This window comes from Falco punctatus (genome assembly GCF_963210335.1).
Source record: "Falco punctatus genome assembly, chromosome: 8".
Lineage (NCBI taxonomy): Eukaryota > Metazoa > Chordata > Aves > Falconiformes > Falconidae > Falco > Falco punctatus.
This window is the reverse complement of record NC_137588.1, coordinates 58908562-58932727: the sequence shown is the minus strand read 5'-3', so window position 1 is coordinate 58932727 and position 24166 is coordinate 58908562. Positions and strand designations below refer to the sequence as shown.

The window sequence follows — 24166 nt, the reverse complement described above, 5'->3', positions numbered from 1 at the left end:
GTATAGTTCAGTAAGTGGCAATGAAGTAGCTTCTGCAGATGGTCAGCTCCAAGGTCTGTGTGCTCTTGCGCTGCATTTCCCTGCACAGGGCAGCTCTTGAGGTGACTTTGATAGGAGAGAGGCTGCAGCAGGTGACATAACTTCTCTTCAGAGTGTGTTCAGTAGCCTGGGCTGGGGCTTCAGCTGCATCAAAGCCATTGCTGCAGGAGGTTCTGCCACAGTAAGCGTCAGTCTCTGGTCACCAGGGCCCTTCTGCGTCTACCCTGCCCTTGGCATTCCGCTGCCACATGCCCATCTCAAATACAGTGACCGTTGTCACGTCATCACAATTGAAATTGCTCCCCCATTATATCCATGCACAACAGGGACTACTTCATTTTTTTCTCCAATTACACACAGGCCACGCAGAGCAAAGCGCTTTAGAACCTTGCTTTTATTAAGTTTCTGCATTACACAAGATTGAACGGTTTTGAGAACTGGTAATGAGAAATGTGTCTGAGGAATTGGAGCAGAGCTGGAGGGTGTGAGAGGATGGACCAGTGCATCACTTGTGCTCTGATCTGTTCCCCCCTGAGAACAATCCTTAAAGCCCTGGAAGAAACTTACTTTGTTAAACATCTTATTCTTTATAATGCTGACAGATACAAATACATTAGCTTTTTACTTAGTAAAGAGGAATGAATTGGTGTTAGCATAAAACCAGGTTTAATATAATCAGAAGTGGCTCATGATATAATTGCTCACAGTATGACAAATGCCACCTGTGATACAGGAGTTCTGTCTTGTAGTTTGCCTGAGCCCTGTCAGTGCTTGTACCTGGAATACTGATCCTTTGCCTATGGAATAAGGTGAAGCTAAGAAGGTTACTTAGCTACTTCTGATGGCTACACAGGACCAGGTAGCTGTGGCATTAGTAACCTAAAACAAGAGCTAGACAAGAAACAAGTTTAAGGGCATTAGGCTCTAGCTTATGGGAAAAAACAATAGCTGTACTATTAAAAATACACTCAGGAAGATATGTACAAGAACATGTCTGTAATCATGACAAAGGCAGTGATTGCTACATGTTTAATAATTCAGAAGTTTTGTAGGATGTGTTATGTTGATCATTTCCAGATCTGTTTAAGCTGCCATTCTTTCCTGGATTGGGTTGTGTCCAGTGCTCTTGTGGAAGGGCACTGGTTACTTCTGTGTTCTACCTGAGAGACAGCTGTCCCTCTGTCCTGTTACTGGGGCACAAGTTCACATAACCCTGGGGTTGTCTCCCCCAGCTTCACAAAACACTCCCTGCAGAAGCATCATCTGCAGAGAGGTAGATTGCATGAGGAAACACAGGCTAATGCATATTTAATGCTGAGTAGGGGGTTTACCTGTGTCTGAACACTCACTCTGCAACATCCAGGGTCAGACTGACAAAGGGAAGAGAGCACCAAGAAAGAGGGCTGCTGCGTGAGCAGTTCCAGCTTCAGGACTTAGTTCAGGACATGCTCATAAAACACAGGGGTTTAGTCATGTGAGTGACTTTTGGAAACTGCTTACTTGGCTACAACTAGTATTTGAGAAAAAAACAACCAACCTACAAAACCCAAACTCTCCACAGCCTCCTTGGGGGCTCTCTGTACCTTGTAGAGATGGAGCATGTTACCGTCCTAACAACTCTATGCTATGCTTGTGGTAAGACCTTGGGGACCCCATGGTGCGTCTTGGTTTTGAGTCACTCCAGCACTGTCCTTTCAGCGAGGGGAGGTGGTAACACTTGTATTTCGGAAATCACAGAGAGGAGGGCCAAAGCAGGAGGCACCTGTGTCCTAGGGCAGGGCAGAACTGTGCACTCTGCAGAGCTGGGAGGACTGGGATCTACCCTGGGGTGGTGGTACCAGCTAACAGAACTGATAGTTGTTGCTCTTAAGAAGGGGCTGGCCACTCTCCTCTTGCTCGCAGGACTCCTCACAGCAGCCAGAGGTATCGCAGCCACTGTCTTCCTCAGCAGTGGAGGGCAGGTTGGTGTAGTCCTTGAAAGCAAAAAAAGAAACACAACCCCATCCCACCCCAGGTGTGTTTCAGTCCCTCCAGTGGTGTACAACATCTGTTTCTGCACAGATGAACAGCTGGGGACGCTAACTCACGCTGCCCCTTGCTGTGCCCACAGGGCAGGGCTGGCCTGCAGCCAGCTAGTCCCAAGCCAGCGCACCTTTTGTCCGGCTGCACCCCAAATCCAGGGGAGCGGGGCAGGGCTGCTGCACTGGTACTTGTATCGCTGCCCGCAGAGGCTGCTCCAAAGCAGCTGCATTTCTTCATCTACCCTCCTTTGGTCACAGTGGGGAGTGACTTAACTGTTCAGCATGGGGAAGGTGGATGCCTCTCTGCACTTCCCACCAAGACTTAGCTGCTCCCATCAGTTAAAGGTAAGGGCCATCACAAGGAAACATCAACAAGGGCATCAACAAGGAAAGTTGCCCAGGAGCTATGTTCATGTAGGGGGAAAGCACCTGTCCCTTCCCCCTTCTCTCCATAGATTCTCACCTGCTCCTTCTGCGCCTCCAGCTCTTTCTGGATGAAGCAGCTGATCTGGTCAAAGGTAGGTCTCTGGGTGGGCTCCAGGCTCCAGCATGCCTGCATGATGCTGTACCTGTGGGGCCAACAGGGGCAGGGCAGTTACATGGCACTGCTGAAAGCTGCTTCAGGGTCTGCACCCCCAGGCCCTGCCTGTAAAACCCACGGTTGGTGCATGTGTAGTACTCTAGCAAAAGGTGAGCACAGAAGCAGATGAAGCAAACTAATTATCAAGTTTTGTGCTTGTGCCTCTAGTACTTTTTTCTTTAAGCTTAAACTCATTATCCTGCTGTAAGCTGCTCAGGCCTGTCTTCTCATAGTCCTAGAGTCAAAAGTAGCTGACTGAAAAAAAGAAAAACCCCTACAGAGTTCAGGAACGTAGACATCTAACATGAGCTCTCCCATCTTCGTGTCCATAAACAGAGGAAATAGTGGACAGAGCATCGTAACAGACTGCCCCAGGTCCTGCTTTCCTACGGGGACAAGGAGCAGCCTGGTAGGATCCAACCTGAACCTCAAGGGCAGAGGCACCCAGGACCAGCAGGCAGACCTGTGACCGAGGTCCCTGGGCCATATCCCTGCCTGCCCACGAAGTGGTTCCAGCCACCCTGTCACCCATTGCGTGCACCTTGGCGCATCCACTCACATTTCCAAGGGAGCGAAGTCAGGCCTGGCCATCTGGTACCCCTGCTTCACCATGCGGTAGAACTTGCTGTTCACCACCATGCCTGGATACGGGCTTTTACCTGTGACGGCGACAGGAGCAGAGGTGGCTCTCAGATCAGCGGCTTACGGCGTTGCTCCAGCCTTACAGGGTGGGAAGAGGCAGCCTGGGGCATCGCCTGAGCCAGCGCTGCTCCTCAGGGAGGTCTGAGTTAGAGCCAATTAGCCAGGATTCTTTGTTTTTAATGATCCCTCTGGAAGCATAACACAGTGTTTTGAGGCTGTGATAAAACCTAGATTTTTGTCAACCCTCCTTTCTTGGAAACTTTTCTGCAGAAGTATTAGGGCGGTGGTAAGCCATGGAAAGCAAAAGATGGTTGCAAACTTGCTTCTTTCTTACCAAGGGAGAAGATCTCCCAGAGGAGGATGCCGTAAGACCACACATCGCTCTGCACTGTGTAAATGCAGTCAAAGATGCTCTCTGGGGCCATCCATTTCACGGGCAGGCGGGCCTGGAAGGGCAGAAAGTACTGCAGGCTGCGAGACCCTGTCCTTTGTGCTCCACCCAGCCCCTACCCTTGCACCCTCTTTTCTCCCCATTTCAATTACTTACATTTCCTTTTACAACATAATTTGAGTCATTCATGATATCACGGGCCAGGCCGAAGTCACAGATCTTGGCTACCCGTCCATCTGATATAAGCACGTTCCTGGCTGCTAAGTCGCGGTGGATGCACTGGGGAGAAAGAAGCACAACTGAGATCCAGCCAACATGCGCCAGCAGTCCCAACTAATTCCCTATAGCCCAGGCGTGTCACTGAAACAACACTTATAGGGACAAGGGGGACGTGTACTGCTTGAAAAGCCCCTGTAAGAGGCACTGTGTCACATAGGAGGAGTATGGGCTCTTTCAACTTCATTTGCAATGCTAAGATGTGACATTTCATGTCATGTCCTTCAATCACATGGGGCTGTCATCTTCCCCAGGGGAGGAGGCTGAGAACCAGGGGCTGTTGACTGTTTCAGAGATGAGGGTACAGTGTCGTACAGTTAATCTGTGATACTCTTAAGTGGAGCCAGCTCTGGCAGACAGCTCAACAGCCGCTTTCAGTTCCTTGTCCCTAGGGCAGTAGAGAAGCTGTCAATGCGAGAAAGCTTCACATCAAAGTTCCTGACCTCGTGTGAAAGCTGGGGAGAAAATGTTGAGACTAGCACAATGCACAGCCCTGAGTTACCCCCCCATAGCACTGCCCTGCTGCTATGGCCTGTCTGGAGCCCGTGGGAGACACATGCTCTGAAGGGAACACCAGTCACCATGGCTCAGCATGTCTGAACCCCATGAACAGAGCGAAGGGGCCCATTTCCAGCAGCGACTTGCTTGAGCTTGGCCACTCCATCCAAAAACATCCTGAGCCTCATGCAGATGGGATGGCTGGTGCCTGCTGGCTGGAGTGGTGTTTCCCAGTTGGGGTGCTGAGGGCAGTTGTCCTCTTGGCACTCACGTTCTTTGATGCGAGGAATGCCATGCCCTGGGCCACCTGGCTGGAGAACTGTAGCAGGTCAGAGAGACTGAGGGGACAGAGGTCCTCCCTGGTTTCATCTTCTTCCTCTGAGCTTTTCCCTGAAATTCAAAGCAAAGTTTTAGAGTTGCTGCAAACCTGTGGAGCAATGCAAGGTATGCTAAATCATGGATCCCCAGAGCTAAACCAGACAGGATGGCCAGAATAAAGAAATCATGGAAACACAGAAATGAGCCTTTAACTCACCCCTAGCTTGCGCAGAATCTGATGACGCCGAAGATGATGATGATGACACAGGCTTCATTTCAACATATGTTTCCAAACCCTGGCTCGAAAAGCCACTGTCACTGAGTCAGAAGTAACAGAGATGGAGGCAGGCTGTTAGCAACCCTCCAGTAGTACCTTCTGCCTTTCTCCACACCCACTGAGAGAAGAAACCACATCCCTGCCTGCAGGAAGTGGCTGAGCTAGGGCTTAAGGGCAAAGGGAAAGTCTGCGTTGAGGCTGATTTGAAAAGGGGACCTAGGTGCCCTGTGGTATGGAGCTCCAAGTACTGCTCCCCTCTTGTCAAGGGACTGCCCGTGGCTGATGGGGAGCACTCAGCTTCTTGTCCTACAAAAGCCACGTGCCCAACAATTTAGATTGTGGAAGGGAAGACTGGACTGAAACCTGAATTTATTGTGGGATATTCAACACTTGTCAAAGACTTTGAAAAACTTGGAACGGTAACTGAATCTAAACAAATGCAACCCCACTGGTTTTTACAGCCTGGTGTTCCCCAAGTCCCCAGACCCTTGGCTTTAATATCTCTCCAGAACAGCTCTTTGCACACTTCGCCCAGCAGGTACCCAGGCCCTCCCTGCATTGCTCAGTCCTGTGGCCACCCGAGCTCTGTTCCTACCTGCGGATGTATTTTTTCTCTAGGTCAATGTTTTTGTAATCAGCAGCACTGTCTAAAGAGGTGTCCAGGGCAGAATCCTGGATAATTATGTATTCAGCCTTCTTCCGCAGGAAATTCAGCAGATCTCCATAGCGACAGTACTCAGTGATGACAAGGATTGGGCCTGGGAGAGAGGCAGAAGGGGTTCATTAAGAAATGATGCTGTGACCTGCCCTGAAGATCGCTTTCCCTGGGAGGGGCCGCAGAACCCATACTGCACATAAGCACATCTGGAAATGGCCAGCCCACAGGCCCTTGCAAAGCTCTAGGTTCAAAAAAAGACCACCAATCTCATCAGCTGTCTCTGTTGTGAGACTGAGGAGAAGTAAGAAAGAGCCTCAGAGCAGGCCATGGGAGGGGTCCATGGGGGAAGGAGGACTGGGGGATCCTACCTCCATAGGTACATGCTCCCAGCAGGTTAACGATGTTCTCATGGTGTCCCAAATGACTCATGATCTTCAGCTCAGACATGAGAGCCTCCTGCTCATCTGTGTCTGCTGATGCTGCAAGAGGAGAAGGGCTGTGTGAAGGAGAGAGGGAGGGACATAGAAGAGATTAAGTGTGAGGACAGAAAAAGGTGCAGACAGAGATACGGAACAAAAGGAGGAGACACCCTCAGAAAGGAAATTGTGTCCTCTGTGCCTCTGGCCACATGTGTCCACAAAAATGACAGCAGCATGATTCCAGCACCCAGTACTTGTCACAGAAACATCTAAAAGTAGATGTTGCAGCCTGGGAGCACCAACACATGTGGTAAACATGCATTACATCCTGCCCAAAGGAGCTTGGGGGATTTCAAACTTTGCAAATTGCTGTGGGCTTACACTTTAGCATCTTCACAGCCACTTTGAGGACTGAATCCTCTTTGCCCAGCCCAAAAGCGGTGGCTTCTACCACTTTTCCAAAGGCTCCTGCTCCGAGAGTTTTTCCTGCAGAGGGAAAAAAAGTATGCTTATAAAAATGCTTTACAGAAAAAGAGTGAGCAGTTGTCCTGCATGCAGCCTGCCTGCAGGAGGATGTCTGCTGGGTGGGGATTCCTGCTAAGCCCAGACAAGATGACACATCCCTTGCTTAGGAGCTGGTTAACATCTGAGGGGAGCTCTACTGTGAGCAAAGAGGCCATGTTCAAACATGGGCTTACCAGCTCTGTGCATTAGGAATGACCCACAAGAGGAGGGACATGATCCTTTCAACCTTCCTCAGAGCAATGGAAGGCTGGAGCAGGTTGTACCCCAACATTTACCACCTTGTGTGGAAGAGGACAGCAAGACCTAGTTAAGGATATTACTGAAATGTCTGAATGCAGCTCTGGGTATTGCCCAGTTGCTTTGGCTCTGTCTTTTGGAGCATTTCAGCTCTGCGGTGAGCTGCACACCACCAGGCAAGCAGCAAGGAAGGTTCCTTACCAAACTGGAGGTTATTCCTGGGAAACTCCCATTTTTCATTGTATGGCAGCTGAGTGGGATCAATAAAGATGTAGTTATTCCCTTCACAGGCCTCAATGATCTTCCACCGCACCTGGTACTTGGGTTTCTGTAAGGAGGAGAGTCCAGTTATCCAACGTTCCTCAGGTCCTGAGGGTTCCCCAGGCCCAGCGTGCACTCTAGCTCTCACCCCACAGGCACAGAGGGAAGACTTAGATTTCAGCCCATCAAATATTTCTTGCTTTGAACCTGGATTGAAAGAGGGGGACTTTGTCTGTACAGCCCAGTCCCTTTGCTCTTACGAAGTCCCTCCAAACCATCACCCATGACTCGAGGAGGGTCTCATGCCTCTTTTGTTTAGAAGTAGCGCGTTGCCCTCACTTGGGCTGGCAGAGCCAGCATATCGCACCAGACAAGTAGCTGACAGTGCCCAGCTGGTGCTGGAAGACGATGTCCCCACTGTGCCTCCTTGGTACCCTGGGTTGCTGAGCGTAGCAGAACAGTGGAGCTGGCCCAGCCCTGCTTCCCTTATGGGGAAAAAAGAAATGGAGAAAGAGAAGTAAGAATTTCTTCTCTTTTCCACGAATTGCAGGGCAGAAGTAGCCAGGCAAGGCAGAGAGAAGCAGTGCTGGAGCCTGTGAACAGAGGCAGTTGCCAGCTTGTGCTGGGTGCTGTCATTCACACTGAGAGGGCTAGGGAGCCAGCTGGAGGCACAAATACAGAGAAAGGCGGTGAAATAGCTGCGTACGAGAATACTGCATGTGGCCTTCGCTCCTGTACGAGGAGACAGGCAAGGACCTGCACCCCAGCAGGGCAAAGGTAGTCTCAGGTCTATGAAGGCAGACGCAGGGAAGGATGGGTGGAATGACCACTGCTGTGATGAATCACCTTGTGCCCCAGCTACTGGGAGGTGTGTACTGAAATGCTTCTCCTCACCACTTCACCTGGAGAGCTGCGGAGAAGGATGCAGCATATGAGTAAATGCTCAAAGCTGGGTTTGCACAGGCATGAGGGACCATAACTGAGGCAAACAGATCCGCAGTTTTGATGCAAAGCATCTGTTTGTTTTCCCCCCTCCACTGTTTCTTTTTAATTTGCCTGAGATTTGAATATCCATGCCCATGCAGGCTGTTGAAAAAGGCCCAGACAGGTTGCACCAAGCAGTACAGTTTCTGGTGGAGGTCCCTCATGCCACATGCACTCAGTTTACTTGCTGTGGCCTGCTCCCAGAGGGTGAGCATTGCTTCTTTCTGCTCCACAATTCACCTAGCACTGCAGCAATCAGCTACGGCTTAAGAAGCCCATGGCTGAAGCAGGTAATATTATTTATAAACACGTCCTGCTTCTCTTGGGCTTGCAAGACCTTCCTAAAAGCTATTTCTTCAGAGCTGTGCTTACAAAACAATCCACCCTTCTCTCTCTGTCTCTGGACTACTGGCTAAAGACAGCTCTGCCTGTGAAGCAGTAGGTGCTTGCCTGGGAGAGCACTCTGCTGGATCTTCTGACAACTAGCACAAGAACTTTGCTGCAAAATTTGCTGCCTTGATGGGCTGTCAAAGGAAAAGTGCCAAAAGGGAGAGCTGGAAACCAGGAGATTTTCACCCACTGATGAAGCAGAGGTGGCTACTAATTGATACAGTTTATAGAAACAACTAAGTAGGAATCCAACCAAATGCTGAAAATGAGTCTTGCAGAGAAAATGGGGCAAGTTCTTGCATAAAAATTGTGACCAAGTCTTCCTGGAGACAAACGCCTTCTAACATCATCCTGTTTCCCCATAAAGACATTTTTTTTATAAAGTAGGGAGGAAAATAAAAAGTAGATGCAAGCTACAAACCACTTTTTTTTCCCCTCCTTAATTCAGTCTGTGGATTCACTGACAACTGACAGCACAGAGTGAGAGCACCTTTGTCTGACACCAAGGAATATCCTCATTGACCTCGGGGCTACGAGACTGAGGGACCGGAGTGGGAGAGGTGTTAACACCAGATTTGATGTGTGAGCCTTGTCCTGCGGCAGCAAACGCCTGGGCAAAGTTGGGAGGCAATGGAGATGGAAGTAGCTTGCCTGGTACCTCCAAGCTGAACGCTCCCTGCCTATGGCTGCCAGCTGAGGCCCTGTGGTCTCTGAGGCTGGGCAGCCCTTGCTATGCAACAGGGAATCTGACCTGGTTGTACTTGTAGAGGAGGAAGAGGAGGAGCAGTAGCAGCAGGACCGATGTGCCTATGCAGGTGGAGAGAATGGGGCTGAAGAACTTGTTGGGGGGGGCCATGACACTTCCTAGAGGAACAAAAAAATGCGGATGAGTAAAACACTCATGTTTCAATCCCATCTCTGGGAGCATTTTGCCCAGCTGTTCACTTAGGCTTCCCCTGTATGCAATATAACCCAGCACTGGCCTCAGATACTCAAAAGAGCTGCTGGGAACTGAGGGAAATTCTTGACTCAAGGCTGCAACAGTTCCCTCTGTGAACCCCAGTTTCACACAAACAGCACCAGGTGACCAAGATATGTGCAGCAAGAACAGTCCCATCAAAAGATGCAATTCCTGGGCTCCAGTGGGCTGATAGACAGCTGACTGTGCTGCACCCTGGAGCTACACCCTGCAGCTGTAAGTCTTTGTGGCACAGCTCAGCCTTTGGCACCAGGCTACACCCAGCCAGAAATTCCCACATAGCTCCTAGGACTGGCAAATGCCAAAGCTTCCCACCTCCTGTGAGGATAGAGAGCTTGTGGAACCTATTCCACCTCTCTTGCAATACACTAAAGATATACACATATAGGAAAATGGGCCCTCAAAAGTCCCCAGATTCTCCCCCACTCTGCCAAGCTATCAGTTTGTATCTTACTGGTGATGGTGAGCGAGTGAAACATGTCAGAAGCATTTCCCTCTCTGTTAATGGCCACACAGCAGAAGGTGAAATTGTCACCCAGCTCCTGGAAAGGGACAATGCTCTCCACCTCCACCTCTCGGAACGGCAACACGTTCACCACCTGGGGACTGGAGTCATTCAATAGCAACCGATAGTCCTCGCTGTATCTGCAGAGATACCAAGCAGGAGAGACTGAGCATTCCTCTGCAGCACAGTTGCTCATAAATGAATCGGTGCCTGTTTCAGACTAGAGAGGAGGCGCAGGGGACTGGGGCTGCAGCTCTATGAGACGTTACTCGCCGCCTGGTTAAAGACCTCTCCCTGAACACTGAAGTCCTGTATAGACAGGGCCTTAACTGCCTCCACATGACTACAGTTGTCTTCTGCCAGCAGTTCCCTCCTTGAATGGGGCTGGTACTGAGACACAACAACCTCTGTCCAGGCAGCTGCAGTTCCATCACATTGTAGCTCAGTAAGCCTGTGTTCTGCAGAGCCTCAGACCTGCTGGAGGTCCCAGAAAGACAACTAGGACCAGCCAGGATGTAGCTCTACAGCAACATACATCAAGGCACTTCAAGGCATCCACATGTTCCTCAGAAAAGCATTGGAAAACATGAATCACAGGTGGCTGAACTCTTCAAGCTTACGACTTAGGGAATAGTACCTGCTCCCTGTCCTCAGACAGTCCTTAAGGACCATTTTTTTTTAGCAGAGCAACATCCTTGTTGATGTTACTGAACAGACTCTGCTATATTGCCTGTAAGCAAGCCGACGTGGTGCTACTCAGCAAATAACAGCATCGCAAGGGCAAGTGCACACCTTGGAGGTGCTCAGTCTCCTGGGCATTTCTTACCTCTCAGAGTGAACAGGGCACTGGTACCACTCAATGCGTGGGGCAGGGTAGCCGATGGCCATGCACTGAAGGATGCTGGAGTCATTGGCTGGCACCTTGATTTTGCAGATCCTTGGAGGAGCTGTTGGGGAAGGCACATAAACTGTGAATGCTACGATCAGAGGAAGAGCACATTCCTTGTGCTCTGATTTACTTCCCATGTGTGCAACAATAAAACACTAGGACATAGGTTTGGGCTGGGTCCCAGACGCAGTCTGGCTGTGTGTCTGTGGGTGCTGGGCTGGAAGCACACGGGTACTGCACCCTACTTGCTGCCAGCTGGGTAGCAGCCTCAGGGCAAGCAAAGAATGGGCAAAGCCAAGCACTTACATTTCACAGAGATACTGAAGGTAACTGATGCGTTGGTCTCATTGTTGAGGGCATAAAACGTATAGAGACCTCCCTCTCCTTCCTGCAGGCGGTTCAGGAAGAGTGTGTTGTTATACCTGCTCACACAGAGAGAGTAACCACCATGAAGAAAGCTGTGCGGAGGAAACTCAAGCACTCACACAGCTCAGCAAGGTGCTGTTGCTTCCTGCTCCCTGCAGTGGGTGAACACATCCCAGCACTAAGCCCAGCCCGTGAGGGGAGTCTGCTGCTTGCTTCTTCAGGGGAAGCAGGGAGGGTCTGATCTTTCTTAGAGGAAAGATCTCTTGCCACCAAGCGCACACCATTTCTGAAAGGCTACAGGTGGGTGAATGCTCAGAAAGAAGCGTTTTACATCTAAATCATCACTTTCGAAGGGCCAGAATATGCTGGTCCTCCTGCCTTTGGCAGAATGAGTTATTCCTCCCATTTCTCAGCTCATCAAGTGCCCACTCCCCTCTGCCCCCAGCCCATTTCTCAGACCCCGATGCAAGAAAGTTTGCCCTAAAACCATCATGCTTGCCAAGAGGCACTTCCTCTTGTGTATTATTTTTTGGTTTCTAAGAAAATGAAAGGGGAATTGCCAAAACTCCCCAACAAATGGAATTATTCTCTTTCTTTCAGACTCCTTTTCTCCTCAGTTGTCTGTAGGCTTTGGAAGAGCAGGCCTGTGCCCTCCATTAGGTCTTATCCACACAGTGATGTTTCTGGCTTCTCTTGACATGGGGCATACAGTGCCCCTTGGTACATACACTCTCCAGACTTCAAAGCATGGGACAGGTCTGAGAAGCAGCAAGGGAATTAGATTTTTTGTACTGTTCATTTACCTCTGCAATTTCTTCCTGCAAGGAGAGTGTGAACTTGAACAACCAGACCGCTAATGTAATACTGACTTCCACAACATTTTCTAAAGAGAAAGCTGCCAAGTCAGACAGAGGTGGTGTCCCCCTTGACCTGATCAGACCTGCTCACTGTGGCTTGTTAATAATAGCGGAAAGATAAGAAAGGCAGAACAGTTTCCCTCTTTGAAACCAGAGAGTTTTCTGTCAGCCAGTAGCATGAGATCTGCTTGTCTCACAAGGAAAAAACATTGTTGGAAACATGCCGTGGCCAGTGTAGAAGAGAGAGAGAGCACATACCAGTTGTTTCCAGAGATCATTACGTCCTTGGATGTGATGGTCTCAGAGTTCTTCAAGGGATTTGTGTGCTCCCAGCCCCAGTGAAGAAGTTTTGGGTAAGCCTCGATGTGGACTTGCAGCTCCAGACTCTCTCCCAAAGCAATCTCCTGGCTGGCGGCTTGCACTGGGGTCAGGAACACATAACCTCGCTCTGCGGGATGGAGGAGAGCATGACCATCAGCAGTCATGTCCAGAGACCTGAAACAAGCTTATACCAGCTTCACAAATGGGCCATTATTGGAAAAGGCAGGCTCAGCTGGGAGACCGCAGGAGGGAATGAGGCCTTACACAGATTACGTTGCCAAAGGAATGCTTTTAAATTGCTGCTTTGTCATGGCAGCTTGGATTACACTCTGCCTGAGGAGAGCTAGAAAATCTTAGTGAACTTTTATGGGGAAAGAGATGCACGAAGCTAAAACTGTATCTTCTGATTGTCCATAGACAACAGGCCCTTTAGCTAAACTCCTGGCTTCTCACTTAGAAACAACTCGGACCAAGCCTTCTTTCTGAGCCATGGTGTGCAGTGGCTTTGGATCATCAGCAAACACCAGCCTAGAAGCTGCAAGGATGAATGTTCTGTCTTGAGATACAAGCAAGTGTATAATAAACTTGAGTCCTTTTATGTGGATTGTTATTGGATGAGACAAAGTTCCATTCTCTACTCATGTGGCTTGCCCTTCCTTCTAGCCAGCCTTTCCTGGTCTTCAGGATAATCTTGCCCATTCCTTTTTTTTTAATCTTACAGCTATTTATAAACACACAGAAACTGAGAAGAGCTTTCCAATTTTTCATCCAGAATCCAAAAAATTTCCTCCTGCCTCTCAAGACAGTGAAGGGAACACTAGTTCCTTTCCCCAGCAGCTCCACAGTTCTCATGTGAGCCTTCAGGCACAAGCAAGAAAGATGTTTCCAAGCACAACACTAGCAACAAGATGGAGGCAGAAGCGACAAATACTCAAGTCTAGGTGTGATTCAGCCCACACCTTGCTGGTCTTTTGGAGAAGCACTCACCTACTACCTGAAGCATTGTCGAGGCATTCCTGAAGCCTGCTGAATTGTTAGCTATACAAGTGTATTTCCCACTATCTTCCATGGTCACTGCTGGAACAGACAGGATGTCGCTGATGAAGTAGTTCTCATTTTCAAAACTAGGCTTTTTAGTTCTCCTGACCTGTCAGGCAAAGAAGGAACATAAGGCATTTTCTTGGAAGGGCAGAAGATGGAACTGAGTATTTACGACAAGTGTACCCACCCCCTCCTGTTCTGGACTACTAAGCTTTGTTGTAGAGCCGCTGAAAGCCATCTGTGTGGAGACCAAGAGGCATATTAAACCTGGGTGTTCAGGGCAGATATTCCGGAGCAATTAGGCTTACAGCTGTTGTTAGCCTTCTGACCATAAGCTGGCTTTACAAGATGTGTTTTAATCACACAAGGTGTATTATTTCAACTCCTTAACAAAGGCATCAGATATAATGAGGACTTCTAGCAACCCTTATCTAACCATCTAGCAGTTAAAAGTCAGCACAACAGATTTTTGAAATGCGTTCCCTTTCTTCACCCATCTTTTCTCCAGGGAACTGTGTGTCCTGGACTTGTTTGCTGCCTTATAAGCCCTGGCAGAGCTGGGTGGATAGATGTTGCCGTAGTAGGTATTGTGGCTCCTGCCCAATGAACTCAGCTGAAACAACATACTTCACTTCTCTCTTACAGCAAGGTCCTGACAATGGGCAGGTGTTTCTTAACCCTGTATCATCCTAAGGAAGGAATGGCCATATTCAGATTTCTACGGCTTTTTCGAATAGCTGCTTTGGTTGGGCAGTTCAAGGCTTTGCTGCAGGTGGCTTGGGTCTGGACAGTTCTTACCACCCTGTGTCTCAGTTTCCAGAAAAGCCCTATAACCCCTTGAAGCTGCACAACTTACGTTTTTTGCTGCTGTCACCCATCTGATGTCATACTTATGGGATGGAGCAATTACTCTGCAAGTGACTTGGAAAGGTTCACCCACAATTCGCACATGGTCTATAGGGTCCATCATCACTGATACAGGCTTCTCCAGTGCTACATAAAGGCAAGCAGGGAAAGATTCAGTGTCAGCTGTCCAGTGACCCCATGTGCTTTGGAGACTCCCTAGGGCCTAGATACCTTCTCCTTCCCATCCTCTTCAGTCTCTCTACCCCCAGCCTTCTCCTTCCCTGGCAATCATCCCTCCTTTTTGTGCATGTGTCTATGGGAAGCAGTGCAGGCAGGGGAGAGCACAGCAGCCAGCACTATGGGTTGAAAGGGAAGGGGAACCTTCTGCCATGGTTACACCCCAAGCATCAGAGCCTGAGGACCTGCAGAACATCAGGGAGATAGGCTGGCTTTTTACTCTTTTCTGTGATAGCACCTGCAAAGATTTGGACACTGCTGAACCCATGGAGACCCACCTGAAGGAGCCAATTTGCCAGAGCATAATGGAATTCAAATACCCTTTAAAGATTGCAGGTTCATAAGGTCTTTCCTGCCACTGGTGAGGAGCTTTTCCTTATCTACCTACTAACTTAGCTATTGCTGTCTCCCCGAGGACAGCAGCAACCCCAACCCCTTACCTTCTTCCACAATCAGCCTTATTCTTGATGACTTCTTTATTTTTCCATTTATCACTGCTTGGCATCGGTAAAAGCCCTTTTGTTCACTTTGCACATTGAATAGTGTTATTCCTTTCTCATTACTGAAAGAATAGTTGGTCCCAGGTGAGAGATGAGATGTTTCATCCATTATCAGTGTCACACTGGATCCGTACTCAGGGGCCGTGATAAGACAGGGGAGCTCAGCATTACTGCCTCTGGTCACAAAGATCCGGAAAGTTGGGGTGTACCAGACATTACTAGGATCTAAAGAGGGGACAAGGTAGGCCAGAGAACGGGATTAGAAAAGGCATCAAAGCTGAGAAACACATTCCAGCAAAGGCAAGTCTCCAGCACCACTGCACAGTGGGAGTTTGACGCTGGGGCAGCCCTGCTCAATGCCTGCCTGACTCAGCCTCCAAAAACTCACACAAGCAGCCCAGCTCCAGCTAAGGCGTTAGAGGGGAGCACAGCAATCAACTCACAAACGTACATAGGCAAGAGAGGCCGAGAAGTATGCTCACTTCTCAACTTTTCACCAAAGTGTTAGCTTTATTTATCAGACCTCCAGCTTCCCAGCCCAGGACAGTGTCTCCAGGACAAGCAAAGGAGTGAACTCAAGTGGTGGAGTTACCACAGTGTAACTTCTGGGGTAAAAGAATATTTGGGGTTCAGGTCCTGTTGTAAGGATGAGAGTCATGCGATTCCCTTGTCTAGGGTGCTGGCAATACAGTTCTCATTTCACTGCTCATTCCAACATTGAACAAAATTTCAACCCTGTTTTTTCAGGAAGGGAAGCCAAGGTAAACAGAGGGAGAGGTCCAGGCCATTCCCACATATGCGTGAGGTGCAGCTGCGTACTCTGCCCTAGTGCTTCAGCCATGGGCACAGTTTTACATGGGCTTACATGTTAGTGGGTGAGCCCCTGCCACACTAGGAGCCTACACTGCTCCCCAAGCACATGTACAACCACAGCCATAGAAAGGACCAAAGCGATGGCTGTGCTCCCTGAAAGGAGGCCATTGTGCCAGCAGAAGAGGAACGCATGTCTACCTCGCACAAACAGATGCACAGTTGCAATGCCCTTGTCACTGCTGTTGACATAAGCACACTTATAGGTGCCTGTATCCCTGTAAGTGGCCTTGAGAATACTGAGTGTGCTGCTGGTGTGGTTGCTGAATACATCCTTTTGGCTTTTCCATTCAACTTCAGACTCTCCTGAGCAGCGCAAGATGACTGGATCACCCGTGTTGACAACCAGAGCAGGGAGGTCAGGGCTGATCAAGGGGGACGCTGAGCCTACAAAAGAAAAAGAGAGGATGCAAACATGATCCTTAAAGATGCTCTGCTGGATTTCAGTCTGGAGCATGGAGTAGCTCAACATCAGGAAGAGATTGAGCTTAGGATTCAGACAAGCTTTTCAGTTCATATCACTCCAGCCATTCCCAATACCACCAGACCAATATGGCCTGATACTCCAAGGAATGAATTTCCAGGAAGAGAGAAAACCCCACAAGTGAACATAGAGCACTGGGACAGGAAAAGCAATCATCTGGAGCCGATTAGGTCAGATGTTGGCCTGGAAAATTTTCCTGTCAGGTTTTGCCTCTTCTTGCAATGGTTTTCCTTTTGTGGCAGAGCTGGAGCTACTATATGAACTTGGTTAGCCCGTAACACCATTTGGTGAAGTTTAAATTTAATCTCTGTTAGTATGATGGCACTATGATGAGATACAGCAGACATGAAAAGCTTCTTTCAGGTCTGAAAGGATCAGAGCAGGAGGTCAGTGCATGCCCTTGGCTTTTTGGGTGCCAGGCACTGGATTTTGAAGGACACCTACTTATGCCTTACCACAGTCGCACAGTACATTCTCCTTGCAGATATCACCAAAATGTTACGAAGTGAGTCAGCATTACTATTCCTATTTGGGGGTAGGAAACCGAGGCTCGTGAAAGCCCACAGCTGCAGTTGTACATACAGCACACCAGGCCATGCTGACACTGGCAGTTCAACACAGCTGGATTTCTGATGCCATCTTTACTTTGGAGATGGCTTCTCTGCTGGCTGAATAAAGGGGAACCAGGATCCCCAGTCCAGCCTTTTGTGTCAGAAGGAAATATTTTTTTTCCTGTTTTGCCGCATCAGCGAGTTCTTTGAGTCACTACCTATATTTAGGGTGGGGGGGGGAAGTGAGAAATGAATCAGTGCCGCGGGGCTAGGGAAGAAGTGGTACTACCACCCCCACGCCAGGCCTTTGGGGAGGACAGGAAACACATTGCAAATGGCTATCTGTGCTCGGGGGGCTCTGCATCCCCCTCGGGCCCCTCTCCAGGGCTATTCTCCCACTTCTGCTTTCCCTCCCAGTTGCTAACCCATCCACACATCTTAAAGGGACACACACACAGGTTCAAATAAAACTAAATATAAAGGTAGCTGACCAATTTACCAATTTGTTGCTTTTTGCAGAGGAGGTCACCATAGGCAGTGCTCCTCCAGGGTGGCAGCAGCAGAACCAAGGGCTGAGTTTGGTCTTGTGATGCCTCAAACTCTGCAGTAGACAGCTCTGGACTCCCAGGAGCTCTTTGGTTGAAAGATTTGTTGTCAAAATGAACATAAAAGCTCTAACTTTTCAGGAAGCAGGAGAAGGTAAAGCACCCTATAACGGCACCACTAGTCCAGCTACACTTGCATATCCTTCAAAGGGAAGGGGAGCAGTGGCCAGAAGATGCAGCCCTGGTCACAGGGAGAAGAGAAAGCTGCTACTTCTGGTCATGGGTAGCAAAGACTGTTTAAAGCAAATCTGTGCCTAGGTGCTGCCTTGGACACTGTCCCTGTAACACAGCCAGCAGAAGCAGAACACACCTATCCTCATGCACCCCTGCTCACAGCTCATTTAGTGAGGAAGACTATGTCTAAGGTACCAACATATGTCCTGTGCTACCAGCTGTGCTCAGGGCTGTAACACCAGAGCCCATCCATCAGAACTCAAAGAGCATCTTTTAAGGGGTCCTGAGCTGATGCCTCCCTCCACTTAACAAAGGGTCAAGAATGAGACTCAAGACCCTGGAGAGCATTGCAGGTGCATGACAACAATATAGTTGCCCAGAGGAAACCCAAACAAGGCCTGGATCAACTCACAAACCCTGCTGGAAGAAACAGAGGACAGGGAGCTTCAGAGTATGGAATATTTGACATTTTATCTCCACGTTGTGGGGTGGGGTTTTTTTTGTGATGCTTCTATCTTTCTGTGGAAAGATTAAAAGCCTCATTTATTCCCATAGCAGAGAAAAACATATCCCAGAATCCTTTAAAACCACATTTTCCACACGTCTGAGGTACAATGTTCCTCCCTTTTTGCTAAGCTGCATCTTGTAGCAGGGCTTGACACATTTCTGTTTCTATAACTCTGTCACTGGACGCTTTTCCCTCACCTACTCTCCACTTCAGCTATCCCTCCACATCCAAGGTTTCAGCACCATTTGATGAGGCAGCCAAGCTCTGTGACTCAGAACTGTGTTCAGATTGGCTCAGGGAAAGACCATGTTATAAGTGGACAAACCAAGGACCAGAACAGGACAAGAAAAACAAGAGTCATGTCACTCTGCATCCTTGTTGTCATCAACTCTGGTTACTACTGAGATGCTATGGTCAGAAAAGGCTCAGGGTAGGTACTCTCCATAACAGTGCAGAAGCCAGCAGCCTTCAGATTATCACTGGAGACTCCTGTCAATGGCACAACCACCACACAAGCAGAGTGAGGACAGACAGGGCAGAGACACTAAGTGCAGGACAATGCCAGGTGAAGGTCACCCAAGCATCCACACCTTCATGTGCGCCATGTGTGCTGGGGGATGAGACAGACCAGCATGTCCCTTTCCAGAATGGGGAAGCAGGGCTGCTGGAGGAGGCTTTCTCCCTGCTGACCAGTGTGCAATCTTGCACGAAGCCCAAGGATGTCTCTTTGCTGCTCTCCAGCAGCTTCCGCAGCATTACCAGTAACTGCTGGCCAAAGGTTTTACCACACTTTGGTTGTGTAACCATGACCTCTAGTTACAGCTGCAGGCTCTGTCCCTGCCTCTTCCATGCCCGTCAAAACATACTTTCCTCTGCTGAGGGTTTGGAAATGGTGAGGAAGGAGACCTGAAGGCTGGTAAGACAGATGATCAAGAATCTTACCACAAAATCCAGTCATCAGGACCTTGACATGATCCTGGGGGATAACCAGCCTAAGATCCGGCCCTGTGAGGGACCCATACCAGGCCTGAGCTCTCCTCTCAATTATGGCAAGGAAAAACTTCTTTTCTGAGGACACATACCTTCACCAGAGCTATCACCTACAGTATCAGGGGGGCAAGGAGTGGGGAAAAGGGTGCTCATCACATCTCTGCCTGGGGCTTCTACCTCAAAAGTTTAGATTAATCCACAATAAGAAAACAAAAGAAACCCCAGGAAGACCTCTCAAGATGGCCAAGAACACAGATGTGAGCTGATCAGGTTTCAACTCTTTGCTCTGCTTGACCTGAAGCTGAGATTTGAGCGCCCGACACTCCCCCAGCAAGAGCCCCCATCAGACTGGTCATACCACGTCACCCTGGGAACTCTCAGAAGATGCACTTGCAATCCAAGAGGTATGAGAAGGAAGTCAGGCTCTTGCTTGACTAGAGGCTGTTGCTTTGGGCAACCTTGACATGCTGCAGATGGCCAACAGCGTGGTACTCAGACAAATGTGTGTCTTAACACCCTGACATGGCAGACATGCCTGATGAGCATGTCACAGCTAGTCACCTGCAGTGCTCAGTGCCTCGAGAAACCTTCTGAGAGATCCTATCAGCTATTGTTATGATCTCTTGCAGATTTGTCAGACCTGCCTAGCCTCTATTATCTTAAAAAAACCCGCATGAAATTAAAAATCCTGCAGCCTTCACAGTCCAGATCCTAGCACAGCAGACCTAGAAAAAAGCCTGCTCAGCACCTCAACGATGTGACTTGAAGCCAAACACCGCGCAGTGCAACAGCAAGAGGGATACAAATTTCCTGGGCTGAAAATACAAACACTGCAGTGGCTCAAGGGTGGCTCAGACACCGCGTCCCCGTTACATCTGTTACATACTGAATGCTTTCCCCCCTAACGCTGCCCCCTTTCAGGGGGAACTTCACACCAGAGTCTCATTGTGTCCCCAAGCAAACTCCAGAGGAAAATGAAAGAAAGTGCCACAAAAGACCTGAGAGGCTGCCAGCACTTGACGTAAGATTAGCAATACTGGTTTCTGTTGAAAACCTCAAAACAGGTTTAGTGACTCTTTCTTGAGGTTGATGGGTTATTGCCTCTTGCCCATCCCTGCAGCCTCAAAAACCAGGCGTATTCACCTTTCCCTTGGTTCCTTTGGTTACCCTTGGCTGCCTGAGGTCAGTTTCCACCACATCCTGGCTCTATACCCTGTCATGTGTGCCAGCCGCACAAGAAAACAGCAGTTGTCAAACATCTCCAACTGGGCATGAGGCACATTGGAAGGACTGGTGCAGCAGACTTTCCCCACTCTCTCACCTGCAGGCCAAGCACCTCCAGCTCTTGCCCCATTTGGGCAAAGCGTTATTTCAGAGACTGCTTCCCTCAGGAGACCCCACTGAGCCTCTCCTTCCTCCTAATCCCTGCCCAGACCCTAACAGTGGGAAGCTTCCCTTTCCCATCTCCCCACTGCTGAGGGTCTTCCTGTGCTACATGCACCTTTCCACAGCCCTCGGCCTTACCCTGGCAGCGCTGCAGGCAGCCAAGAGCAAGCCCTCAGCACCGCTGGGCTCCAGAGCCAGCTCGGACTAGCAACACAGCCTCTTTCAACCGCTGTCATCCCTCTATAGTGACAGCAACTCTTGATTGTCTTCAGAAATCTGCTACAGCCAAGTCTGCACTAAATGCCAAGCCGGTGTCCCTTCCCTGCTGTGCCATGGAGCAGACACGTTCTCTTGCCAACTCCCTACCCACACCAAAGTTCCTTGAACCTGCCCACAGCAGCAGTAGCTACTTTATGCAGCAACTTCCAGAAACAGGGACCAGCCCAGCCTACGGCAGGCTTTTGGTAGACATGAGTGGGAGCCAGGCTTCACCCTCCACCACCAGGAGCTGAGTGTCCATTAACCCAACTTCAGCATTGCCCCATCCCCACCGAGGCTACCACCCATCCTCGCCCCAGGAGGGGCCGAGCACTCGCACCGCACACCCAGAAGACCCCTTGCCATACCCCAAAACTGCCCCAGAGTGATGTGGAGACACCAGAGGGCTTTGAGGTGGGCCAATAGACCTACCATGCCAGATGCCAGCCGTGGTGAGCAGCAGGAGGAGAGCAGGGCCCATGTCCCCGGGGACCACCGTGCCCCCAGCGCGAAGCAGGGACGCGGCTGAAGGATCCTCTCAAGCAGCGAGCACCTCTCCTTGTGGGCACCGTCCCCAGCACTCCCTCGGCGGGAGCTTCTCCTTTCTGAGATGACCACAAGTTAAGAAATTCCCTTTTTTTTTGTTGTTTGTTTTTGAAATGGGAGGGGGGGGTGGAAAGCAATGTTTTGAGACGTCACTGGTGACAGAGGGCCTTGGCAGAGGTAGGACCGGGCATGCACCCCGCTGCAGGGCCACCCTCCCACCTCAGAGGGGCTCAGCCCCAGGCACTGCCCAGCAGCCGGGGTCTGAACCCACCCTGTGGGCCCTGGCTGCTGCCACCCAAGCCCCCCAGGGACTTCTACACTCTCTCCTCTTGCCTGGGGACACAAAGAGCCTGACTGGGACCTGCCTTGATGGCAGGAGACTCCATTTTACCTCAGGGCTGGTGGACCTTGCTGGCTCCTCGTCCTGAGGGCACACACAGGAACATGGCTGACTCCCTCACCACAGGTCCACAAGGATGATTCAGCCTGAGGTAGCACCCAGGTGAGAAGAATTGAAGACAATATGTTACCCTGTTTTAACCACCCTGGTGCAGAGAGGGGTCCTGTGGCCACACAGGGTCACCCCCAGCCCCACGCAGAGGCAGGGTTGAGCCCAGCCAGCTGCACACTTGCCTTCACCACCCTCCTCAGCAGGGAGACGTGTTGGGGTGCAGCCTGCAGACCTTTCCCTGTCCCCAGCTGGGCTGGGGGACACAGGGGGATCCCAGGTCTCCTCCTCTCCCAGTACCTCCAAGCCTGGAGCTCACAGCAACCCAGTCACCACTAGGCAGGCACCAGGCTCAAGCAAAGACCCTTCCTCCCCAGGAGCCCCTCTGCGCAGTCATACTGCCTTGCTGGTGGGGAGGCTATTTGAAGCTCTTTCCTAATTGACAACCTGGCAGGCACCTGAGAGCAGTAATTAGGCACTTTGTTAACCCTTCCCTGGACCATGCCTCTTCCAAAACAGGAGGTGAGGCTTGCAGCAGAACAGTTCTCCTAGGGATGCTCAAGTCAGCAAGATGCTAGCAGACCGAGTCAGACACAGGGTGCCCCTTGCTCTCTGCTCTATCTCTGGGTAACCTCAGGCAGCAGCAGAAGTTCACAGCAGCAATGGAGTGGGAAGTTGTGGCCACCACCTGACAGCACTGGGAAGCACAGGGGGGGAAGGTTCTGCCTGGGGTGAGCCAGCCAGCTCTGCCTTAGCTGCACCCAGCTACAGCCACCTCGGTGAGGGGGTGACAGGGACACCGGCTGTGAAATGTGGGCAGAAAGAGATGACCTTTTCCAAAATGTCTGCACAGAGGTGGCTGTTGAGCCTGCACTTGCAATGGAAAGGTGCCAAGCAAAGAAGTGCCCCTTTTGCCTCTGCACACCGGAGGGGAATGAGCTTCTCCAAAGGGGGCAATCAAAGAGGTACCAGCAAGGCAAGGTCTTGGGCCAAGAGATGAGAGCATGGCTGACTGTGCTGGAGATGACTAAAAGTCATGGGAACATGGAGACAGCTCTTGGTTTTGGCCAGAAGGATGGCTGGAGAACATGAGGGAGTCCAAGAGAAGGAAAGGCAGCTTTTGGCCAGAGAAGATTTCCTCTCAGCAGTTTTTCCTGGCAGGATGTGGGGAAGAAGAACATGAAGTAAAGGCAGCATGGTGCACTTGGGGGCTCCTGCCCAGAGCTGGGGGGCTGTCAAGTGGCTGGGCCACAGGAGACGTCTGCCTGATTATTCTTTCCTCCTTTTGAGCCAAAGGGGCTTTTTAAAGGATGTTTGTTTCCCTCCTTCTTCTTTTTAAGTTTGGTTTTGTTGGGTTTTTTTTTCCAGGAACAAATGCCAGCTCAGAGAGAACTGACTCACCAGTGTTAACAAGTATCAAACCAGACAGGTTTAATACAAAGAAGGGAAACAATCTCTCAGCCTCCCTTCTCTGAGGGGGCCCCTTACAGAGCATCTCTGATGGCAGTGGTCCACAGGTGACAAGTCACAGCCTGTACACACAAGTCCCCAAGCTGGGCTGGGCACAACTGGGGATGCTCAGTGGGACAAGCTGTCTGCTGAGGTTCCTCCCTCATTAGTGGCCATCTCTTCCTGCCTGCAGGCTGCACCCCACATTCTGTGGTTGCAAATAGCAGCTCAGCCACAGGAGTGCTGCTGGGGCTCGCATGCCCAAACAGCTCTGAGCAAGGGGCAGAGATGCTCTCAGAGGAGCTGCAGCCTTACTTTGAGTAACTTGAAGCCCAGGGATGTCTGTGGAGGCCCTGATGGCCAGGAAGGCGTGCTGAGAGATGGCATGAGACTTGCTCAGTGCCTGGCTAGCTGCAGGCCGGCTGTGGAGGGGAGAATGGAGGCTGCTGTGAGCGCTGGTTGGGAGCACTGGGAGTTCAGGCTTGTTTCCCAGGCTGGGAGCAGGGCTGGATCATTCCAGCCCTACAGGACCCCTGCACTGAGTACAGCTGGCCATGGTGTCATGCCTGTCTGAACTGCCCTGCAGCAGTCTGGGGACACATCAAACACCCATGTACCCAGTGACCTGGTAGTACCCAAACAGCTAAAAACCCTGGTTGCAGCAGGCCAGGGTTTTTATCTGCAGTCCAAGTTTTTCTGCTTCCCTGAGCTCTTCCATGAGGTGTCTGTCTCATCACTGGAGAGAATTGTTTCAGAGTAGGGAAAATGTCCTGCTGGGAGTTCCCATGTCTGGCTACTCATTCCCAGCCCCATGACCCCTCTTCGGTGCATCCTGACAAG

General features: G+C 50.3%; 1 protein-coding gene across 1 annotated transcript; it reads right to left on the bottom strand.

Annotated features, from left to right (window-relative positions):
• Positions 1–414: 414 nt before the first annotated feature.
• On the bottom strand, positions 415–21503 carry CSF1R (colony stimulating factor 1 receptor). The gene is made up of 21 exons (XM_080399443.1): positions 21316–21503; positions 16069–16314; positions 14998–15282; positions 14331–14467; positions 13421–13580; positions 12371–12560; positions 11196–11311; positions 10827–10947; positions 9950–10140; positions 9268–9380; positions 7083–7209; positions 6501–6605; positions 6069–6179; positions 5638–5800; positions 4983–5083; positions 4719–4837; positions 3830–3952; positions 3617–3728; positions 3200–3299; positions 2524–2629; positions 415–2012 (listed from the first exon to the last, which is right to left on the bottom strand). Exons 1-21 carry the CDS (start codon positions 21362–21364, stop codon positions 1881–1883), a joined length of 2907 nt encoding a protein of 968 aa, XP_080255569.1. The 5' UTR covers positions 21365–21503; the 3' UTR covers positions 415–1880.
• Between the last annotated feature and the right edge of the window lie 2663 nt (positions 21504–24166).

Excerpts from the sequence above, each read along its gene's own strand:
- CSF1R (XM_080399443.1), bottom strand. The coding sequence starts at position 21,364 with ATGGGCCCTGCTCTCCTCCTGCTGCTCACCACGGCTGGCATCTGGCAT. Across the intron at positions 12,561-13,420 it reads GACAATGCTTCAGGTAGTAG|AGCGAGGTTATGTGTTCCTG; the intron begins GTGAGTGCTTCT and ends TCCATCCCGCAG. Across the intron at positions 7,210-9,267 it reads TCCTCTACAAGTACAACCAG|AAACCCAAGTACCAGGTGCG; the intron begins GTCAGATTCCCT and ends TCCTCCTTACAG.